Source organism: Megalops cyprinoides, chromosome 11 (genome assembly GCF_013368585.1).
Source record: "Megalops cyprinoides isolate fMegCyp1 chromosome 11, fMegCyp1.pri, whole genome shotgun sequence".
NCBI classification, from domain to species: Eukaryota; Metazoa; Chordata; class Actinopteri; order Elopiformes; family Megalopidae; genus Megalops; species Megalops cyprinoides.
Genome location: NC_050593.1, coordinates 1,437,172 through 1,459,678, shown reverse-complemented (window position 1 = coordinate 1,459,678; position 22,507 = coordinate 1,437,172). Strand labels below are relative to the sequence as shown.

The 22,507-nt window shown below is 40.5% G+C and overlaps 1 protein-coding gene across 2 annotated transcripts; it reads left to right on the top strand.

Moving 5' to 3' along the window:
* Nucleotides 1-256: 256 nt before the first annotated feature.
* On the top strand, nt 257-19,620 carry LOC118786006 (ribose-phosphate pyrophosphokinase 2). Of its 2 annotated transcripts, XM_036541000.1 has the most exons (8): nt 484-524; nt 3,978-4,038; nt 11,216-11,399; nt 14,766-14,864; nt 15,693-15,817; nt 17,414-17,587; nt 17,903-18,062; nt 18,515-19,620. In XM_036541000.1, exons 3-8 carry the CDS (start codon nt 11,295-11,297, stop codon nt 18,605-18,607), a joined length of 756 nt encoding a protein of 251 aa, XP_036396893.1. In that variant the 5' UTR covers nt 484-524; nt 3,978-4,038; nt 11,216-11,294; the 3' UTR covers nt 18,608-19,620. The 2 variants fall into 2 exon arrangements, with proteins under 2 accessions (XP_036396892.1, XP_036396893.1); XM_036540999.1 differs by lacking the exon at nt 3,978-4,038 and having other exon boundaries at nt 257-524.
* The last annotated feature ends 2,887 nt before the right edge of the window (nt 19,621-22,507 follow it).

Sequence of the window (22,507 nt, the reverse complement as noted above, 5' to 3'; positions counted from 1 at the left end):
CACGTTCTTTCTTCCAGCAAATAGCTGAACTCGTGTTACTTTTACAGGTCCTCTCAGGATTATCATACACAACAGTTTATGATATAAGCATGTCTCACACACAAACTCAGGCGTGCTCAAGGTGCTACAGCTTTCCATTACCAACACTTCATGAACCCATGCGCAGGTCCTGCACGGTAGATTTAATCTGAAGCGGCTTTCACTCATACGACACACTTGCAACGTCAAGGGGAGGGGACTGGGCAGGTCCGCAGCATCATTTCCTTTAGAGCACCTCACCTCTTTCTTCGGAAACGAGTATGAGAAAGCAGCAGCGCGTGCTTGCGTACATAACGTTTCAACTAAGAAGTATTTCAAACCCACTTGCAACGGAGATATTTCAGTAAAACAGTTACCGTGGTCATGCCAAATATTGTTCTGTTCAGTGGAAGTTCTCACCATGATCTGTCACAGAAAGTGGCTGACAGACTTGGTCTGGAATTAGGAAAAGTGATTACGAAGAAATTCAGCAACCAAGAAACATGGTAAGTAGCTGATATACGATGCATATGTGACAGTATGCAATTCAGATACATAGCAGGCCAAAGTACCCTGTTGTCGTAATGTTGTGTAGCTAGCCGTAGCATGAATGCACACATGCACGCGAATGCATAAACGGCTTAAAACACTGTCGTTAACGTTAGCTGGACGTTCGGTATTAAAGATGGGTCATCAGTCTTTTGGTTTTACAATTTGCTCGTAATTTTAAATGGTATGGTTTGCTATCAGGTTTGCTACAAAACGCAAGCTAGCAGGCTAGCTGCACTGCTGCATGTATGTCTCACCACTGTCCGTTTTATCTTAACTAGAGGTAAAAGCCTTGGGAAAGCACGTGATCTGAATCCTGACCTAACGCTAGCTAGCTAGCTGGCTAACTTCATGAATCGGTATGTTAATCATTTTAAATGATTTTAAGGAACTTCGTTGTCCATTGTATTTTCGACATGCCAACGCCAAGGTCTGGTGTACGGAGCAACCATATTAAGGGTATCCATATTTTTTGCGTCGCTTTTGAGTCGCCTGTGTAGCTGTAGCCGTGAGCGGGCCGGCAGGATCTCGACCGGGGGTGGAACCAGTTCGTGTTGTCAAGATTTTTTTTTTTTTTGTTGCTCAATTTGGAACCAACAGCGGGCAGCATTTGGTCGTGCCATGTATATTCATGTTATAGGAAAGTCAGACCTGTTTAGGGGACGTCAGTCACCGCGACTTTGAGCAGTAATTACAAACAGAATCGCTAGCTGATGTCGAGTCCGGCCATGCTGATTTGTTTCAGCTGATCTTACTGCGAAGTGAGCGACGTCAAATCGGATGTCGTTTACTTGGCGCTTTTGAGCGCACTCGTTAATACGCTGTACGAGGCTAAACTGGATATGAAACATAATGAAGCGCTCTGGTGCATAATGCAAACTTTACGTTGCACTCACTCGTATGAAAGACTCGCACGCACACGCATATGAAATCCTCGCACATTTACATGAAATGTCCGCACACAGTCATGAAACCTTCGCACATTCATATGAAATGTTCACACAGTAGCGAAAGCCTTGCACATTCGTATGAACGCTCGCACACACATCTGAAAACCTCGCGCATTCTCACATATACAGAAGGCGAAATAATATTTCGACAATGAAGTCGAAAGGGCGAAAAGGTGAGGATTTCCCTATTACCAGTATTCAGCTGCAATACCTGCAGTTTTTACACACATACCATGAGGCTCCGACTGCTGTGCGTCAGGTCAGTTTACACATAAATCAGCAACGCATTGCATAGACAGAACACAGAAAACTCGTATTGTTAGGACATATTTTCTGTCCAGTATGACAAGAAAGGTGATGGGGGAATTAAGATTTCAGTAATGATGGTGAAAAATCATAGTGATCATGAAAAACTCACAAAAAATAATAAACACCGCTTCACGGTTAAATCATCGGTTGTCATTTTCCATGTAAGTCCATATGAACATTAGACAAGGGGATATCCATGGCGAAGTTCAGATGTCGTTCATAGCTTGTCAGACTAAATCTGATGAAATAATTGAAGACATAACAATGTATCAAGTTTTTATTAATGTTAAGTAATTTCTGATTCTTCTGAAACATCTTCTTCTAAAATAGCAATGCATCTTGGGACTGGAATTTAAATGAACTTAAACTCATCCAGGTGTATTAAAAGGCTCACACAATGCTGCTTTAAGCAGGAAAAGAAGGCATTTTGGGTATGGTTTTTCCTGTAGTTTTGTAATGGCTTTCTGCTCCAGGTAGTTGGAATCTATCAAACTGTTATTTAGCCAGTGTCCTTGCATTGTTATTTTTGCATTCAAATTTGATATAGATCTACTTTAAAGCATTTGCATTATTGTCATTTACTTGTCACCCATGCTGCAGAATGTCGGTGATGGCACAGCGTTTGTCACCTCGGCACCACACATAACACTTCTCAATCAACAGTATTTGGAGAAAAATGTAATTTTGACATACTTTACTTGCTTACTCCATTAAAAAATATGGGAAACATTGTTTTTTTTCCCCTCTATCAGTCCCTGAATGTGAGTGAGTAAATATTGCTTTTATTGGTAGCTGAACTGACCAGGAAATTCACCATGTTTTTTCCCCTCAAGTAGCTTACTTAATAAACATTATACAGCGCTCTTTGGTAGACATTGTCATTGCAACCTATGATGGGAGAGCACAGTCTGTAAGAATAGCAGTATCACTGTGAATTAAGGCTGCCATGATCCGAAAGGCGGCTTTGATTATGTTAATCTAATTCGTGATCAGATGAACAGGCATAAGGCAAATTGAATTCACTAAAACAACCTCATTTAGCCTAATGTAAAATATATATATATATATATATATATTTTGTTTTTTAGCCACAAAAAATAAATAGGACTGCTGTAAGCATTTTAACCCACTGCTCTATTGTTTTATAGTCACGAAAAATAAATATAATTTCCCCGGCATTTATTTGAGGCAGGCGTTTATTTCATGGAAAGGGTCGTGCATACCTGCAGTTTTACGCAGCCTGCGTTTATTGGAGACTATGCTATTATTGGAAGTTTTACAGTACTTGTTTATTGTTAAATGCAGAACACAGAAGGGTAATGAGGCACAATAAGAACGCAAGGTAGGCTACATGCCTTTTCTCCTTTATGGGGAAAAAAAGGATTAAGCCTAACCTAAAGCCTAGGCTAGATATAAACTGTCAAACGAAAATAAATAAAGCAAATTGTTTAGGCTACTTAGGCTAAATCTTAAGTGCAAATCTACGGAGCCCCTAAAGGGACATGAGCAAAAAAAAGTAGTTTCTCATGCGCACGAAAAATTATTTAAATTCTTTTTTTTTTTTTTTTGCTCAACCGAAATAGGTTCTCGTGCACAGGTGTGGTTGTGCAGTTGCTTGCCATCCTCTGTGGTTGGCTTGTCAATACCACGGTATTGCAATATTGCAGTTCGCAACAGCCCTAGCAGGACTCATAACCGAAAGGCTGCCAGTTCGTACAGCAGCACTGCTGCTATACCCTTGGGCAAGGTACTTAACTCACAATTGCCTCAGTAAATATCCATCTGTACGAAGTCATAACATTGCAAAAAACAGTTTCAGAAACAGGAGCTGCATGCTATTTGTATAGGTAGCAGTGGTTTGAATAAGCTTGCTACATAGTCTTTTGTATTCAATAATTGATGTCATTTAGCACCAGCCCAGTTTCTATTGCTCAGCTTGCTTTTAGCTCCGGTCCCCAAATTGGGCAGTAAATCTTTTCTTTTAACTAGCTTTAAGAGTCACATAAAAGCATTAGGGGTGTCTCCATTTTTTAATATAATGAAGAGGTTGAATTTAACACATTAACACATTAAAGCATTGCTCATGGTGCAATCAAAATGCAGCAATATTTCTAACCAAACTGTGGTTTCCTTCTGTATTGAATTGTTCAGGAATGATACTGGAGTGAACTGTGACAGGGTGTTTACATGGACACCAGCTTATTTTGTCAAGGTAAACCAAGCTTTCTGTGAATCTATTTAAATACTCTTAAATATATAATATTTGAAGATTGTGATGGTATGACAAGTGGCCTTATCTGTATACTGAAGAGTGGAACACAGGTTTTCATTTGTCACAATATGAATCAGTCCCTTAATCAGTTGGATTTTCTAGGTATGTGCCTCAGTCCAGAGTGTTTTGAAACGCAAGAATTCTTTATCACCAGCAGAAGGAATTTTGGGCTTAAACGTGCATCAGAGCCATTACTGCTTTTAAAGAGGGCAGATTCTGGTTTGCCATATTTTTTCTTTTCATAATTTTTGCTGTTTTCTATTGCTCACTAATACCCCCCCCCCCCCCCCCCTCACAGCCCCCATTTGTTTAAGTGTTTCTAAACAAACGTTTTTTGAAACTATATGAAACAAGAGATATACATGCTCTAATAAATGGTTAAATTGAAATGACTTTATTATAAAAACTTAATGCTACTTATTATGCAGTATTACCAGTGAGACAACTACATTACCATAGATTTGCATACATAAAACTCTCAGTGCTCACTTTGTGAAGGATAGGTTAGACCAACCAAATACAGAGAACCCCACCCTCCTTATTTTCTGGGTAAAAAACGATTAGGGTTTTTTTTTGTATGAGACATACTACACCAGTTGCTGTGTGTGTATGCAATTGTGTGATTTCATTTTTAGAAGTGATTACAATTTGAGTATCCAAATTCCATTCAGAAACAGGAATTCTGTTTGTAATTTCACTGGTGATTCTGCCATGGTGGTACAGTAGGACCAGAGGGTATGATGATTGAGTACTATCATATATTTGGTAAAGATGTGTGTAATGGTGATATATTTGGTAATCATGGTGAGTTGTGTTATGGTGGTGATAGGGCTGGGCGATATAGCCGTTAGGATATATCGAATAGCTATTTTTAGCTCAATAACAGCTATCCCCGGTATGCGGCGTTAGGTTTCTTCCTGTATGTTTTTTCCTGATGCGGAAGCACACCTCCAAAGTTCAGTGAAATTCTTCTGGGGCAGAAAAAATATCACTTGTATCTATGTTGGTTAACGTACCCATTAGCTTTGAAAAACAGATAGCATATGTTTTCACTAGGGATGCACTGATATATCGCCTTGTTGACTGCCATCGGCCTATCGGCAAATAAGATGACATTCATCGATGGCAGTGGCCGATGTTTATCTGTTGTGTCGCATCAATGTTGCGCTGGCTAAATGTTGTGTTGGTTATTTGCGGTCTGACTCGGACAACAGTAGCCTACCCAGCTGCATTTTCAGAGAAGATCCAATAGGTGGTACTATAATTAGCCTTATTCACATGGTGGCAAGTTTGCTCTTATGTCACGCTCAGGGTGGGAGCAGGGTAACTCTTCAGTCAGCATCTATGGCATAGTGGACCAAAAGTTTGACATTTGTCTGCATCTACCTTTTGAAGAAATAAAACAAAAATGGCCAGATGGGTCAGCAAAGATCCCTAAAAGAATTCAAAAGAGATACAGTTGCTGGATTTAAAGTTATATCCACTAATGAATGAATGACCTGGCGCACTTAACACCAGCTAGTTAGCTAACTAACGTTAAGTTGCTAGCTAGCAAGCAAATGGTGCTTAAGACCAGAAGTCAATACTAGTGGTGGTATGGACCTTAGTTGATCCGTGATCCGTACGGATCCCCCCTGTGAGTGTGAAATACAGTTTTACTGCTGCTGTTACTTTTTAAAGTAATATTTCCCTAACTCTCGACGCAGAGCTGCAGTGAAAAGATACAAGTACCATTTAAAAAAAACAGCAACCTTACTTAGCAGAAGCGTTGCGAAGACGAAGGCTGCATCTGAAATCGCTCACTCATTCACTCACTCACTATTCACAGTCATACAATAAATTAATAATATTGTGGATATAGATTTATGTTTGCAAGTTTATTCGAACATTTGTGTGAACATCTTTGTGTCTAACTGTGCTAGCTAGCTAGCTAATTGACTAGCTAGTTGAAACTGACATTAACCTGCTATCTAGATAATACCACTATCTATCTAGCTATCACTAGATAACTTAATGAAAGAACTAGCCCCCAGTTTCATCTGTTCAAATTAGTTGAAACTAACATTAGCTAGCTAGCTGGCAGTTAAGTCCAACGATCAAGTGTAAAATGTATATATATGCACTATATAGTCAATAGGGCGCGATTTCGGACACAGCCGAAGAACAGCAGAACAAGTGCTCATATTGCACTTTAATTGAACAATTGAGTATTGAATATTTTATTTTAAGATTTTATTTAAACATTGAATGTTGTCATCTTGACATCTTGACTGTTGTTTTCATTTAAGACCATGGGCAAAAGTTCCATGTAGGGATGCACCAATCCTGATTTTTCATGGCAGATTCTGATTGCCGGTTTTTTTTTACAAGCAAATGGGCCAATTCCGTTACCGATTGCCGATTTTTTTCTTTTTTTAAGCAACAGATAAGAAAGAAAGAGAGAGAATACATGAATAGAATGTTTATTTTCTCTTTAACAGGCTGAACTGGCCTTAAACGGAAAAAATATCTGTAGCCATGTGAAATTGGAGGCAACAACTGCATATTAAGCACAACAAGCAAAACAAAGATGCTACATACATGTAGCATCAGCAGTTATTGTTTTAAATTACATTGTGTAATTTCAAGATTTAAAGCAAAAAAAAAAAAAAAAAAAACCTTCAGCCTTGTGAAATTACATAAAAGCAAAATAAATAAAATAATTTAAAACATTTCAAAATATTACATCAAATCAAGTTTAGTGCAACGAGTAAAACATAAAGATGCTACAGCAGTTGTTTTTTTTTTTATTATTAAATTATGTAAATGTAATTTTAAGATAAAATGACAATCCTACACAGAACTATATTGCATTTATTGGCACAGGTCATTACTTTATTTGTGGTTTCTCTTTCAACAGTGTGTGTAAGTTCTTTACAAAAAGAAGCATTTCAGCTTTGTCACAACCTAGTCGGTTTCTTTTCAAGTACGCCACATGAGAAGCTGAGCTGAACAAACGTTCACTATCTACACTCGTGCAGGGTGCAGACGGGAAAGCTCGCGCAACTTCAGCAAGCACAGGAAAGCGACTCTTGACGGAAAATGGCTGGTCATCTAATGCAATAAATTCCATTTCTTTCTTTGTAATGGCTGGTACTATTAGACTATCTTGGCCGTAGCTCAGGGTTTTCTGAAACATCGCCTGTACCGATGGTTGAGTGAGGGGTGAAGCTTTTGCCTGTTTAGCATCATCAAAGCATTTAAGATACTCATCGTGTTCTTTCGGGTGATGCACCTTCAAATGTCGGATCAAAATTGACGTGCCGAACGTCTTCGCTGTAGTTCCTCCGTGATTAGCTTTTCCTTTTCAGACATTACAGATTGCAATCTTAATGTCCTGTTTACAGACTTTGTAATATTTCCACACAAATGACATTTTGGGAAATGATTCCAATGCAGCTTGTGTGCATGGAGCGTAAACTTCCGGAACACAGATCGGCCGAAATAAGCTGAAAAGTACAAATACCACCTTACAAAGACAAATCTAGCTAGTTACTATCACATTCCGCTGACAAATACAAATATCACCTTTCAAACAAACACATAGCTAGCTAGCTGCAATAAAAACAACATAGAAAGATAGATAGTTTGCTAGGTAATTTGGCTTTCACGCACTTTGCTCAGCTGTCATATTACAGAGCTTGTCACATTAAGAGCTTGCTAGTTATCAAACTAATAAAGCCTCATCACGTCTCTTCTGACCAAATAGTTAATTTTACGACAGACACTGCAAGCAACCAGTTCTGACAACTTTAGTACTGTTAGCTAGCCAGCTACCAAATTAACATTATAGTTAGCTAAGTGCGCCAGGTCTTTCTTTAAACATAGGTATCGGCCCAGAATTTTACAATCCGTGCATCCCTACCCAGTAAACATGTGTTGGTTGGGCTAACATTGGCTCATGGTCATTATGCTTGGTGACAGTCACCGTCTGCTGCCAACGTTGGCACACTTGGGATGCCACTTTAGCCCAACGGTCACGTAATCATCATGAGCTAATATTGGTACAACGTTGGATTACCACTCTACCCCAACCATCGCATAACCGTCATGAACCAACGTTGGCACTCTGTTGGCATTGTGACTTTTACCCAACCATCGCATTTTTGCAATTAATGTTCTTAATTGGTTTCTGTGCCAGTTCGGACAGTAGCTCAGGACGATCGCGAGGACATTTTTGAAGTTCAACTGAAAGTGTGTGAGAGAGCCTCTCAGTCTCACTCTGAAGAGAGAAGTAAAGCCGCATCTGGGTAGGTACCTTATAACAATTGTCTTACTTTTATTTATTTTACCAAATATATCATGTCTAATTATGTACAGTTTGAATTGGAATGGTTGCTTTAATATAGGGCTATGGTATTTATATATTTATTTGTCGTATGTTGGTAGTTCTAGCCAATTTTAGTGAGATGGATTTACATAACGTTACCTGTTTCTGAGGTAAATTACCTAGCGTAGGTAGCTACGTATTTAGATATTTTAGCTAATCCCACACTGCTTGGTTAGCTAAGGCTACATTTTTTATTTCATACAAACGGATGATAGGCTATAACTTTAATTTTGAGTTTTGTTACCACCCATGACTGTTTCAATCCAGACATCAACCGTAGCCACACTTCACGGTTACCTTGAGGTAGCCTCCCACAGTGGTGCAAGTGAAAGACGGGCACGTTCATACATCATTTTAACATAAAGGTAACAGAAAACACTATAGAAAACTCACACAATAAACATAGCTGCATTCATTACTCTTAATGTGGCTACTTGACCTATCTAGCTAACTAGCAAAGAAAGAGCAACTGCAGTTAAACACACACACACACATTAACCACCGGTACAATAGCCTATTTAGCCAGTAGATTGCAGCGCTGGATAAAAACAAGAGACTGGATGTGGGTGAAAGTTGTAATGATTTATTTTAGGCCAGACAAACTTTAAAATACAATAATACTATTGTAATATTTTTTTAAAGAAAATATTATTTTTGTTTTTACATTGTGCCTGTTTTAGGGTTGAAGTGGACATGAAACACTAGCTGTAGTTAGCATAATTTACAAGATGGATTCCCACTCTAAAAATCCATATAGGTTTAACACTGTCAGTGAAACTGGATTAAAAATAAGTAATCTAAGTTACATTTTTCAAACAAGTGTAGCGCCATCTTGTTTTAGCGTAAATGCGACGTCATGGGTTATGTCACATCTTTTCTCGTCAAAGCACAGGCGTCTAGTGTACCAGATAATAATTAGATAATATGTAAGATAGGATAATGTACAGCGAGCCGGTCATAATTGCGAAATAAACTCCGACGGGGTGATGCAGGACCCTGACGCGAAGCTATACATTATCTGCTTATTACACGGCTACTTACTAAAGAAATCAATAATTTGACACAAAATATTGATTTAAAAATGATTTTATTGATTTTTTTTTTTTTTACTTTTCTCTCGAACAACAAGCAGGTTTCTCTTGAAATTCTACGTAGCACCGCTGCAACTGCTGTCTTCCTTGGTCGACGTCAAAATTAGGCTATTTCATGTCCACTTTAACGACGGATAACTTGATCCACCTTCACTGTTAAAATGGCATTTAGAAACCCTTAAGCAGGGTTGCGCGGTTAACTGACACAGAACATTATTGAGTCATTGTTTTGTTTTTGTCTTTAAGGAGCTGTGCCGGCAGACGTCAAAGATGCCACAGATGCCGACATCTGTACATCAGTGAAAATTGGCTGCGGTATGCTAAAGACTGTGATGGAAAGAGGAAGGCGAGGAACGCAAGTTTTAATTAAGTTTCTAAAAGTAGCCTACTGTTAAATGCAATCGTATTCTAAATAATTTTAAAAAATGTAACATGTTCTGTCATTTGTGTTTTTTGTGTTTGTATTTTGTCATGGTTTAGCCTGTTAAATTGTTCCAAATACATTTCTTTTTAAGTTTGATTTTAGATATTTATTCCATTTTAAAATCCTTGTAATATTTTATTAAAATGTTGTTAATAAATCAGTTTTAGTAATTATTTTTTTTGTCATTTCTTCATCTTAACTTTGGCAAATTGGTTATAGGCTACTTCCTCTCTTTGATATCTCCAATTACGTGTGATACAGATAAACACTTCTCCAACCTTAAATTCTGAATGTAAATTTCTTCTCTGTGTAGTGCAGTATATTTCTGCAAATGTGACATGTTGGATATAAAAGGCACATAATTGTTTCTGCCGACTTCAGAAGACCAAAACATTGTATTTATCCTAGTACCATGTCTGCTGACAAATGCCTCTTTGCTGTAGAAAAAAAAAATGAAATTGAAACCAAATGGTAGCCTATAGGCTAATCAGTTGGCTGGTGACTTTGGACCACCGGTGTTAGCGTAACGTTCTAGAACCAAATATTGCTCTGTGCAGAATATCATGCATTATTTTTGGCTGCCGACGTTGGGCCATCCGTGCAGAAAAATCGTTGGGCCACTATTGTAAGAACAAAAGAGTGCGACGTTGGGCCATCATGGTTGGGCCAATGTCGAACCCATGAGCGAAAACAATGGTTGCCCAACGTTGGAAAATGACAGTGGGCCAATGTTGGGCCAACGCAAATTGTTTACAGGGTAGTTTTCACTCTTAATCTTTGTAGCCATGTGTTTCTGTCTACCACATGGAAGCAGCATAGTGCTGTTGCTGTGATATCAGCATTGAATAGATACAAGTAGCGTTTTTTTCCCCCGGAAGCATTTCACATGGCCTAGGAAAACTGGAGGTGAGCTCCTGCATCACGTATGACTAAAGGGAAAAAAAACACAACGCGGCATACCGGGGATAGCTGTTGTTGTGATAAAAATAACTATTTGATATATCACAACGGCTACATAGCCTAGCCTTAGGGGGGTGATATTTGTGGCAGTGGTGATCATGTGTGCAATGGTAGTGATGTATGTGATAATGATGATGTGGTAATGAGGTGTGTAGTGGTGCTTATATGTGTGGTAATGATGTGTGTGATATTAGTGATATGAGACAATTATGATGTGAACAATGGTTGTGACATGCAGTCATGATGACGGTCTATGTTTCCATCCTCTCTCAGTGTAGAGATTGGAGAGAGTGTTCGTGGGGAGGATGTCTACATCGTACAGAGCGGTTGTGGCGAGATCAACGATAACCTGATGGAGCTGCTGATTATGATAAATGCCTGTAAAATCGCCTCGGCATCTCGCGTCACCGCTGTCATTCCCTGCTTTCCCTACGCACGCCAGGATAAGAAGGACAAGGTACCACTCCTTTGCCAATGTGCAGCACTGTAGAATGTCAGCTCCTTATATTTCCACAAACAAATCTAGATGGCAAAACAGAACCACTTATGAATATCATTACTCAGGCCGGCCACCAGAAAACATGATCTGAAACCGGACGTTTTGCTTGAATTGTAGTAAAATGCAGCAGTAACAGCTTCAAATAAGTGAAGTATGGAATAATAAAACTCTTAATTGTGTAGCCAATCCAGTTGTTTCTTCCAAGCCACGCTTATTTAGCTGTTCCAAAAGTGGTGTTTTCGGCATGAATTGTTACAGAAACAAGTAAGTGATATTTTGAGTTTCAAATTTGACAAAATTTTGGTAAAAATGTACAATTTCATGTTTCAAGTGTTTGGTTCAGTAAGACTTCCACATAAACCCCCAGCACGGTAAAGGTTAGAGCTGAGGTTGGAGTAAAATTAACAGTTGAACTGCTGCCTTAGAAGCTCTTAAAGTCAACAAAGAATTCCAGATTGTATTTTTTTTCTGGAGAGCAAGAGCCATTACAAGTTAATTGAGGTGCAACACACATACCCCTTTTCCACCAACGTGAACTACGTGCTAGTTCTGGGCTGGTACTAGTGCCAGTTTGGAGTTGTTTCAACTTGCAAACCTTCTAAGAACGGGTTTGCTTTTCCACGGGTTAGAGAGCCACATCATTACGTCACTGTATACATCTGTATACGTCTCCACTTTCCCGCTAGCACCAACCAAGCTAGCAGTGGTAGCTGGCGAGCTGGAAACAGGGGAAGCCCAAAAACTACCTTTAAATCTATTATTACTTTCAACCTGTTCCCCTTTATCCTCCTTGATTAAGAATAAAACAAATAATTCACAGAATAGTCGACGCCAATCACGTAAATAGAGTAAATGATGATGAACGTGAAATTAATTAACAAGGATGGCATTTATCGATTTAAATTACGTTAAATGCTCATGATACATCGCAGCTTTTGTGAGGTCTGTGTTCTAAACATTATTGTTCATTGCACTCAACCTAACCTAAAAGTTTATTCTCAGTAATTTAAATTTATTTAACTAAATTTAGCTCCATTCTGTAATTTTAATTTTGTAACACAAGAAAGCTATAATGTGACACATTTAAGAGAAAGCTTTGGGATTACTTGCCACTTAATTATTCAAATTGCCATCCTTGTTAATTAAACAATCTCATGCTGTAGCTTTCGCAATAGCACACAAATTTCAGATCTGTCATGTTTCGTGACCATAATGTTTCGCTATCTTACAGCCGCCACTGCAAGCTAGCGGGAATAAACAACAATAAAAACAAAAGAACAGTGCTTTAAAAAAAAAAACTTGTCCACTACACTTTATACAATGTTAGCTTTTTGTGAAGCCAAATGTTAAGTGACATTGGTAGGTGAGTTAATGGCAATGTTCGAAAGTAGCATGCTAATGTTAGCTACTGTTACCAAGGTTACGGTAGCTGGCTAGCTAGCTGTTGGTCAGCTAACATTCCCCGAGCAAGCGTAGCTACTAATTTCTCACATCAATGATATGAACGTCAAACGTAACATTGATGTGAGAAATTAGTGGCTATACTTGCTTGGTTAATGTTAGCTGACCAACAGCTAGCTAGCTAGCCATCAATGTTACGTTCGTAACATTGATGTGAGGAATTAGTAGCTCGCTAAACAGCTAAGAAATACATAGCTGGCTGAAAGGTGAAACATTTGAAAAATAAAACTGGTTATTCTTCTTTTTAGGCAGACTAGATGGTACACTAGCTCTGGTTTTTTAAAAAAATGGCGGTCACAATGTTTTAGTTGGATACGTTAATCCCACCCCCAGCCTCTGCCGTATCGGTTCTTTGTTCTAGACCAGCAAAGAGTTGGTGCCATTCTCAAACCAGTTTTCCTGGCCGAGAGCCGGTTCTTTGGCTGTTGAAATGCCAAGAACAGGTTTGAGATTAGGCACTGGCTCCGAACCGGCCCTCAAACCTTGGTGGAAAAGGGGCAACAGAGGTAGTTAAAATTGAGCCCAGAGTTGTTGTTTTTTTTTTTTTTTTTGCCAAGTCAAGGTCAGTATTTAAAGGGAAATGGTGGGAAGAAAACATGGATATGATTTCTGACCTCAGAATTTCCAAACCCCCCCAAGTGATTCAGATGTATTTTTTCATTGGCGACAGACAGCCTGTTACCCTTGCACGTATGTACCCTTTCAAAAGCTTCACATTCTAACTCCCGTAACATTCATGACCTTGTTCTTTATATGTCTTCGGATAGACTTTTCTTTTTTTTAGGCTTTTTCCAAGTCAGAATTTAAAACGGAAAGGTGAGGTGTTATTTCTGTAGCATTGTCTCTGCCATTCATGAGAATGTTACCCTGCTGAATTGTGCAACATGTACAATGTCAACTACTAACTGTTTCGCAACTATGTGCTTGGTCAAAGTCCCACAGTGTATTTTGAGGGTTACAGAGTTTAAATTACGTCAGTCCTTACCTGGGCAGTTACTCTTGATTGTGGCAACACTTATCTGCACAGCTCTCTGTTTACAGTATTACAAAAGATGTCCTTAAACATACACACCTTTAGAGCAGAATTCAAAACCAGGTTAAAGACCACTGTCAGGGCAGCCAGTGTGTTACATCCATTGCTTATTGCACCTGTGTTACAGTTACTTCAAAATATGTCACATCACATTTTCACATCCTTAGAATTACAGGATGTAATGGTACAAGTATTAAGAAGGAATAAAGTGCAGAAGCCTCTTCCTGGTCTGCAGCAGCTGCCTGGACTCTTGTGTGTTCAAAACAGTTATACTGCATTGTGTGCCACTTCTCAACAGAGTTGTGTTTACAGTGATGTAATGGTGTAGTGATGTGTCTCTGTAGCTCTGCACAAAGGCACAGTATTTTGCATTGATGGTGCAGTGCAACCATGTTTCTTTTTTTTCCCTGTCTCCCTTTATTTTATTAACATTGCTATTTATATTAATAACATATAAATTATCAAAGGCAGGTTACTTATGGGTGGAACCAATGATTATTCTTTTAATCTTTCACAAAAGTTTGCTGCTTTAAAAAAGTGCAGTTAAAATGTAATTTTTTGCTGTATCAACAGTGGGATGTTAAAAATAATGTTGCGTTGGCAATATAGCAGAGCATGGAAATCAGGGAGCAAACAGAAAATTAGAATTCACTTCCTGTCAATCTACACAAGGCCATGATTGACTACAGAAGCTTTTTAGCCCTCACCATACTTGACCAGAAACAGTGTGGACTACACCACACTGACTACAGGAATAAGTAAAAGACAGTGTTGGCACAGTCATGCTTATAGGCCAGTGCTGATCCTCACGGAGCTGTTTGTTGTTCCAGAGTCGTGCTCCCATCTCAGCCAAGCTGGTGGCCAATATGCTATCTGTGGCAGGAGCTGATCACATCATCACCATGGACCTTCATGCCTCCCAAATCCAGGTAAGCTCATCCACAGAAGTGGCATCTGTTTCCACTGGTATGCACATGTGGGCCACCCCAGAGTACACAGTGGTGTTGTCAGTGCTGGTTTTCAAATCGGTATAAATGTGCAGTGCATTATTCCCCGTCCTCGGTTCATTTTCCCTTAGTTCTCTTCCATCCAGTGAAATTACATGGAGAGAAAAATTATGTCATGGCGTAGAATTATGCAAGATGTGATAGATTTATATCAGTTATTGACTCTTTTTATAGAAGTATCACTGTGGCTCACACACTAAATATCACACACATTGCATAACACAAACTAAATTACATTATATTCTGAATCTGGTTCATCTCCTTCAACTCCTTCTACTGCAATCTCGCCACATATTTAAAACACTTTGAAATGATATGATTATATGACAGGTTTGATATTTGATTCATTAGTATATAATTCAGATAATATATAATCCTGAGAAAGGCTGGTTATTTTTGCAGTAGGACCAGCCATGCCTTTTAAACATGCACCTTTAGAACACCGAAGAAACAGAGTCAAAAGGTGAAATGGTGCCTGGTTTGTCCCTGTGATAGCTGCTCTAATTGTAGTAAAAATTGTCTTGGACAAAGTTTCCTGAAGTCTCAACTTTCTCCCAAACCTCTCTCGATGGCTAACTGGGTGTTTCTGTATGTGAATGAAATACAACAGTAAAATCAATACACTTATTTAAAAAAATGGAGATTGAGGGATTATGAATGGTCATGTAATCCATAGAGCCTGACTTGATTTTACCCTTGAGCCACGTTTAGGCTGAACAGTGAGGCTTTGGGCTGTCTTTATGTCCCCAGGGTTTTTTTGACATTGCTGTGGACAACCTGTATGCTGAGCCAGCAGTTTTGCAGTGGATCAGAGAGAAGATTCCAGAATGGAAGAACTGCATCATCGTGTCACCAGATGCAGGCGGAGCCAAGCGGTATGTCAGGGGCTCTTAGAATTATGGGAATCTTGGCGTGAGGAGCTAATAACCTCAACATTACTGAAAAAGTTGAGTTCGGGAGTTGCAGGTACTGAAACTTACCCATGTCTATAGGTTGACATTTTACTCTTTTGCTTTGTTGCCTTCAGAGCTGGTCTCAGTTCCATTAATCAGTTACAATCCTGGCTGCCCTTGACAACTTGATATTGTTTATTCCCCTCCCCATTTCTGCTTCGAGTTAATGCCGTCTATTCCAGTTCCTGCTCAGTTGATCTGACTCATTCCATCCCAGCTCCCCTCATTTATTTGAAACATTCCAATTCTAGCTTCCCTTCAGGTAAATTTGGACCATTCCATTTTCAGTCAGTGAAAAAATTTGGGGAAAAAACCTCATACCTTGATAACCCATGCAGGCTTGTGGGTAATATAGTTTTGTGGAAGTGATAAAAGTGATAAGAGACTGTCTCAATACAAACTGAAATCTTTAGTATATGTGGCTTCTGGTGATTTTATTTGGTACATGCAGATGTCTCAACTAGTGATAATACTCTTTCTCTGAAACATTATATTGCGCTTTACATTACATCTTACTTTACATTACCAAAATTACATTGTACATTACAACAAAATATTTGATGTCAAATATTATATTATGAAATGACACACATCCAGTTGAGCTCTACAGTGGTGCTCTTTTTTCTTTAATTCATTGAAATATTTGAAGCTAAATACGGGTGGAACTGACACTGGTGAACTACATTTCCTGTAAAAGGTCAGTTATAATTCCACTTCCAAGTCCCTAATCATTCTCCACACAAATTTCAAATAATTAACTGATTTTGTCTGAAGAATAATAATTCCTTTCAGAATTTCCGAATTTCCTTTCTGCTGTTAGATCCAGTTCTAAAACACTTCTATTTTAATGTACCTTATAGATGTCTCCCCTTTAATTGCCTCAAGGGTTGGACTTACATGCGAGTATGAAATAAAGTGAGGCTGAAATTCAAGCGATCTAATTATTTGTACAGAGTGGAGTTTATCAGTAGTGCAACAGTTAAAGTTGATACTTCCTGCTTAATCTGTGGCATATGACAGTATCTCTCAGCTTGAACATGAGATTGTAGATTTTAGTCCATCCCTACAGTTTCATGGCCATGCCAGTATTCATCCACAAGGGGTCAGTAACTGGTTACTCAGTGTTGCACTCTTTTGAGTCTGCATGTTTTACATGGGCTGATTGATCATTGCTAGTGTCTTGACTGACATAAATCCCCTCAGTGCTGATGAGGTTGTTTGTGTGTGTGAAAAAAATCCATGTCATGTTATTGTGAATCCAGCTCTGCACAGAGTAGTTCATTTGACTCAGTAAGAGCACAGAGTACATATTTTACTTAATTCAGAGCATAGCATTTGATTTGCTGTATAAGCATCCTCTTGCATTGGTTGTATTTGTCACTACAGGGAACACATGGTACCTGAGAATTGGATGAATCAGTTTAATAAATATAGTGCTTACTGACCTACTCTGTTAATATGCTGCCGTCCAATAGGCTGTCTGTAGATTTTTGTTTTGTCTTCTCCTGTGTTTCCCAGTGTGACATCAATCGCTGACCGTCTAAATGTAGAGTTCGCCCTGATCCACAAAGAGAGGAAGAAGGCAAATGAGGTGGATCGCATGGTACTGGTCGGTGATGTGAAGGACCGTGTTGCAATCTTGGTTGATGACATGGCCGATACTTGTGGAACCATCTGCCATGCTGCTGACAAGTAAGAGCCCATTCATGACCTGCTAAAATCGTTCTCATGGTCTGTAGGGCCCTATCCATTACCCGTAATGTCCCCACCCACAACACAAGAGGCCCACCTCTGACAAGAGCACTGCTGTCAATCTGCTGGAACCCCACCGGTAACCCATTAGAATTCCACCCACAATCTGCCACCTTGGCAAATTTTTAGTCTTTACATGCAGATAACATGGTATTGTATAAACAGCAACAATCATCTTGTCAAACCTGATACCAGTGATGGCATCTGTAGGCATACAAGAGCCAGATTTTCAGGGATCTCTGTTTGTCTGTGCAGACTCATTTCTGCTGGAGCCACTAAAGTCTATGCCATCCTCACCCACGGCATATTCTCCGGCCCTGCAATCTCCCGCATCAACAATGCCCCCTTTGAGGCTGTGGTTGTCACCAACACCATCCCCCAGGAGGATAAGATGAAGCAGTGTCCAAAGATCCAGGTAGGGGCTCCAAGTGTGGGAGGATTCAGATCATGGAGAGAGCCAGCAGCCTCATTACCCAATGGTGCAGTTGTGCTCCAGCAAGGATTGGGAAGGCAAAGGGGGTTTCAGGAGTGCTGCAAACATTTAGCCAACAGGCACTTCCAAGATATACTTGACACCACACATTGGACTGAATGTGCCACTGGGGTATAGTCAAGTGCCCCCTCCCAATCTCTGTGATATCCACATGAAAGCAGGGAGCCTAAATTCAGTACTTGGTTTTTCCCAGCAGACAAGGAAAAGAGTTGAGATGGTCAGTGTTCTGGAGTCTTCAATATCTGTGTCACATACAAATGGAAAGCTTTTCTTTGATGGCTTTGTATGTCCTAAAGAATCAAAAATGGCCTTTCACTCAGTCTGTGGAATAGATTGCCATTGTTGATATCCTGGTATGTTTGGTTGCCCTCTAGGTCATTGATATATCCATGATCCTGGCTGAAGCTATCAGAAGAACTCACAATGGAGAGTCGGTGTCCTATCTCTTCAGTCATGTGCCATTGTGAAGGAGGGAATGTGGGCGGTGCACATTTTCATACCTCTTGGATGACTGCAAGCCCTTTGGTGGGACCATCCCATGTGACTGATTGTTTCCACTGGCAATTTTCCCTGGCAGACTACCATGTTGTATTTATATCCAGGCTTTTTTTCGCTTCTTAGAAATGTGCTGATTAGTTCAGAGACCCATACATTTTCGAAAGTGGCCCTAATCAAGGGTTTTAATCAATTATTTGTACTGTACCATATTGGATTGAAGTTACTATAAATGATGAATTCCGTGATGAAATGATTGTTTTTTGAAAGTGCTGATGATACATAGTTTTGATAAGCTTTGGTTGTCTCTCTGCGTTTGGGCGTGTCTGCAGAGATGACATAGTACCTGCACACTACATCAGCTCCAAAAGTGTTTGTCATTTTAATAATAATAGTGAAATTAAAAGTTCAAAACAAGGTTTTGGCTGAGGGGTGTTACTTTTGGATGTTGTGCAGGGTCTGTATCATTGTCTTTGGTTCTCTTTGGGAAACAGAGGCTCAGAAACAATGTACCCTATGTTAAAAGCAGTCTGAGAGCCAGGAAAGAAACCACAGGATGCACCATAGTGCACATGAGCACAGTACTAATGTAGTAAATTAACCTCAGGCTCTGTTATGTGATTAAAAGGTCTTGAACAATTTAACACATTAAGGAGTGCTGCAGTGTTTTCTTCTCCAGAGTAGCTCTATATGTGTGGATGCTCTTCTGCTTTAAACATTTGATCTTGTAACAAACTTTCTGAAGTGTTTTTCTAAGCTTTAAAAACCAATTGAGATTCCCAGTCCATTTCAAAATTATATGTCAGATACAAATAGAGCACGATATATGCACAGTCTTTGTTAAAAGGTCATATTTGAATTGTTTGATGTCCCTTGAAGTATATGTATGGGGGGCATTATAGTTAAGGTTCAACAGTAAAGGTTTCTATACTGTTTCTACTTGTTAGAGATCATTCTGTTTATCAGAGGATGGCGGACCCCTTATCTCCCAAGAGGAGGGTTTTTCAGCATGTTTCCAGTGTTTTTCTTTTGCAGTAAAGTTTTGAGAATGACTGAAGTTCATTTCTTTCAGTGTGTTAATTGGGGGAGAGGGGTGGTCATGTCTTTAGTTGGAAGAGGACCCGATGTACACCTCAAAGTGCTGTAGTGCCAGCAACAGCGCGAGAGTTTCCTTTTCAATTATGCTATAGTTGAGTTGGTGCTTGTTGAATTTTTTTGAAAAGAAGCAGATAGGATGATCGATACCATGCTCATCCTCCTGGAGCAACACAGCACCAGCTCCAATAGCGCTAGCATCGATTTCCAATTTGAACGGCTTCACAAAGTTAGGGGCTGACAACACTGGGGCACTACACAGAAGACTTTTTACAGCCTCAAAAGCACACTGACACTTAGGGGTCCAGACAAAACTCTGAGAGTCTCGAAGCAGGTTTGTCAGGGGTGAGACTACATCGGAGAAATTCCTACAGAAACTCTGGTAGTAGCCGGTCATCCCCAGAAAGCGTCTGAGCTCCCGTTTACACTTGGGGGTTGGGAAGGAACTAATAGCTTGGATTTTTGCATCCAAGGGGCAAACTGTACCTTGGCCAAACTGCTTACCCAAATACGTAACAGTTGCATGCCCAAAGTCGCATTTAGCCAAGTTTAAGGTAAGCGAAGCATCTTGGAGGCGGGAAAACACATGGTCTAAGGTGTGGAGGTGACTATCCCAGTCAGGGGAATACACAACCACGTCATCGAGATACGCTTCGCAGTTTTCGAGATTGGCGAGAACTTTGGTCATTAGCCGCTGGAATGTAGCAGGTGCGTTTCGCAACCCGAACGCCATGACCTTATATTGCAGAAAATGGTCTGGGGTGGTAAAGGCTGAGATCTCGGAGGCACGATCAGTGAGAGGCACTTGCCAGTAGCCTTTCAATAGGTCGAGCTTGGTAACAAATTTTGCATGTCCTATGCGGTCTATACAGTCTTCCATTCTCGGAAGAGGAAATGAGTCTGGCTTGGTTAACGCATTTACCTTTCGGTAATCCGTGCAAAACCGGTGCGTTCCATCGGGTTTAGGGACAAGTATACAGGGGGAACACCAAGGACTCGAGGTCGGGACAGCCAACCCGTTGTCAAGCAGGTAAGCGGCTTCACTCTTCATAATTGCCCGCTTAGCCGGATTAATGCGATATGCATTTTGCTTTACAGGGCTATGACCACAAACATCAATGTCATGCTTCAGGACATTGGTTCGAGAAGGGGTATCAGAGAACAACGATGGGTACTTCTCAACAAGCTGCCTGATATCCACCTACGCAGACTCTGACAAATGGGATATCTTCGAGGGAAGCGCTTGGAGGGTTTCGGAGTTTGGCAATCTTGCACACGGGACGCTGGCGCTACCTTGAAGGAGTTCGTCAATCTCGGGCGAATATTCTGATGGGGACACTACCTCCGTTGAAGCAGCAACTGTAACAATAGGCGCGGGCGAGGTAGGAACCTCAAGCCTGGAACGAGACACATAATGCTTGAGCATGTTTACATGGCACACACGAGTCTTTTTCTTTCGGTCGGGCGTCTTAATCACGTAGTCAGTGTCACTGATTTTTGACACGACTATGTAGGGGCCAGAAAACTTTGCTTGGAGAGCAGAACCTGGTATGGGCAGCAACACCAACACCTCATCTCCAACTTGGAATGAGCGCTGAACCGACTTTCGGTCGAAGCGAGTTTTCATACGAAACTGAGAGGAAGCTAGAGAGCGTCTGGCTAAGTCGCACATTGTGTGTAACCGCTCACGGAAGGTGGATACGTAATCCAGCACATTTCTAGGACCAGACTGCACCTGATCGGAGGATAACCACTGCTCTTGCAGAACCTTCAGTGGACCACGAACCGTGTGACCGAACACTAATTCAGCTGGACTAAATCCAAGGGATTCTTGCACTGTGTCGCGAATGGCAAACAGAAGAAGGGGAACTGCTTCATCCCATTCTTTTCCCTCAGCGAGGCAGCATGTACGCAGCATTGTCTTCAAGGTTTGATGGAACCTTTCCAAGGCGCCCTGGGATTCTGGGTGGTAAGCACTAGAAACCTGGTGTTTAATGTGTAATTGTTTAATCACATTGGCGAAGAGTTTGGAAGTGAAATTTGATCCCTGATCTGTCTGAATAAATTTTGGTAATCCAAATGTCGAACAGAATTTCACTAGGGCTTTAATCACAGTTTTTGCTTTAAGGGTGCGCAGAGGTATGGCCTCAGGGTACCTGGTGGCCGCGCACATCAAAGTTAAAAGATACACATTTCCTGCCCTAGTCCTGGGCAGCGGTCCAACACAATCAATAATGATCCTCTCGAACGGTTCACCCATCACAGGAATTGGCCTTAGCGGAGCAGGGGGAATGACCTGGTTGGGCTTTCCCGAAATTTGACAGGAGTGGCAGGAACGGCAATATTTAGTAACGTCAGATTTCAGAGCTGGCCAAAAGAAATGTTTCAAAATACGATGATATGTTTTCTTCGCTCCAAGGTGTCCAGACTCGTGGTCGTGAGCTACCGCCAGAACGTGACTTCTGGAGGACCTTGGAACGACTACCTGAAACACAGAAGTCCACTCATGTGCGGACCCAGGCAGTGTCCATTTTCGCATGAGTACCTCACCATCAAAGAAATAAGCTACAGGATGTAGTGACAAGTCCGCCTTGCTTACGACTGCAGCGAAACAGTGGGACAGAGACGCGTCAGCTCGCTGGGCAGCAGCGAGTTGCGCTCTTCCCAAAGGCGGAAGAGGTTCAGTGTCATCTGTAACAGGTGACTCCATCTCAGACACACCGTTAGTTACAGGAGGATCCACAGTACATTTAGACCCATGTTTCGAGTCCTCGTCA

Excerpts from the sequence above, each read along its gene's own strand:
- LOC118786006 (XM_036540999.1), top strand. The coding sequence starts at position 403 with ATGCCAAATATTGTTCTGTTCAGTGGAAGTTCTCACCATGATCTGTCA. Across the intron at positions 525-11,215 it reads TTCAGCAACCAAGAAACATG|TGTAGAGATTGGAGAGAGTG; the intron begins GTAAGTAGCTGA and ends ATCCTCTCTCAG. Across the intron at positions 14,865-15,692 it reads TTCATGCCTCCCAAATCCAG|GGTTTTTTTGACATTGCTGT; the intron begins GTAAGCTCATCC and ends TTATGTCCCCAG.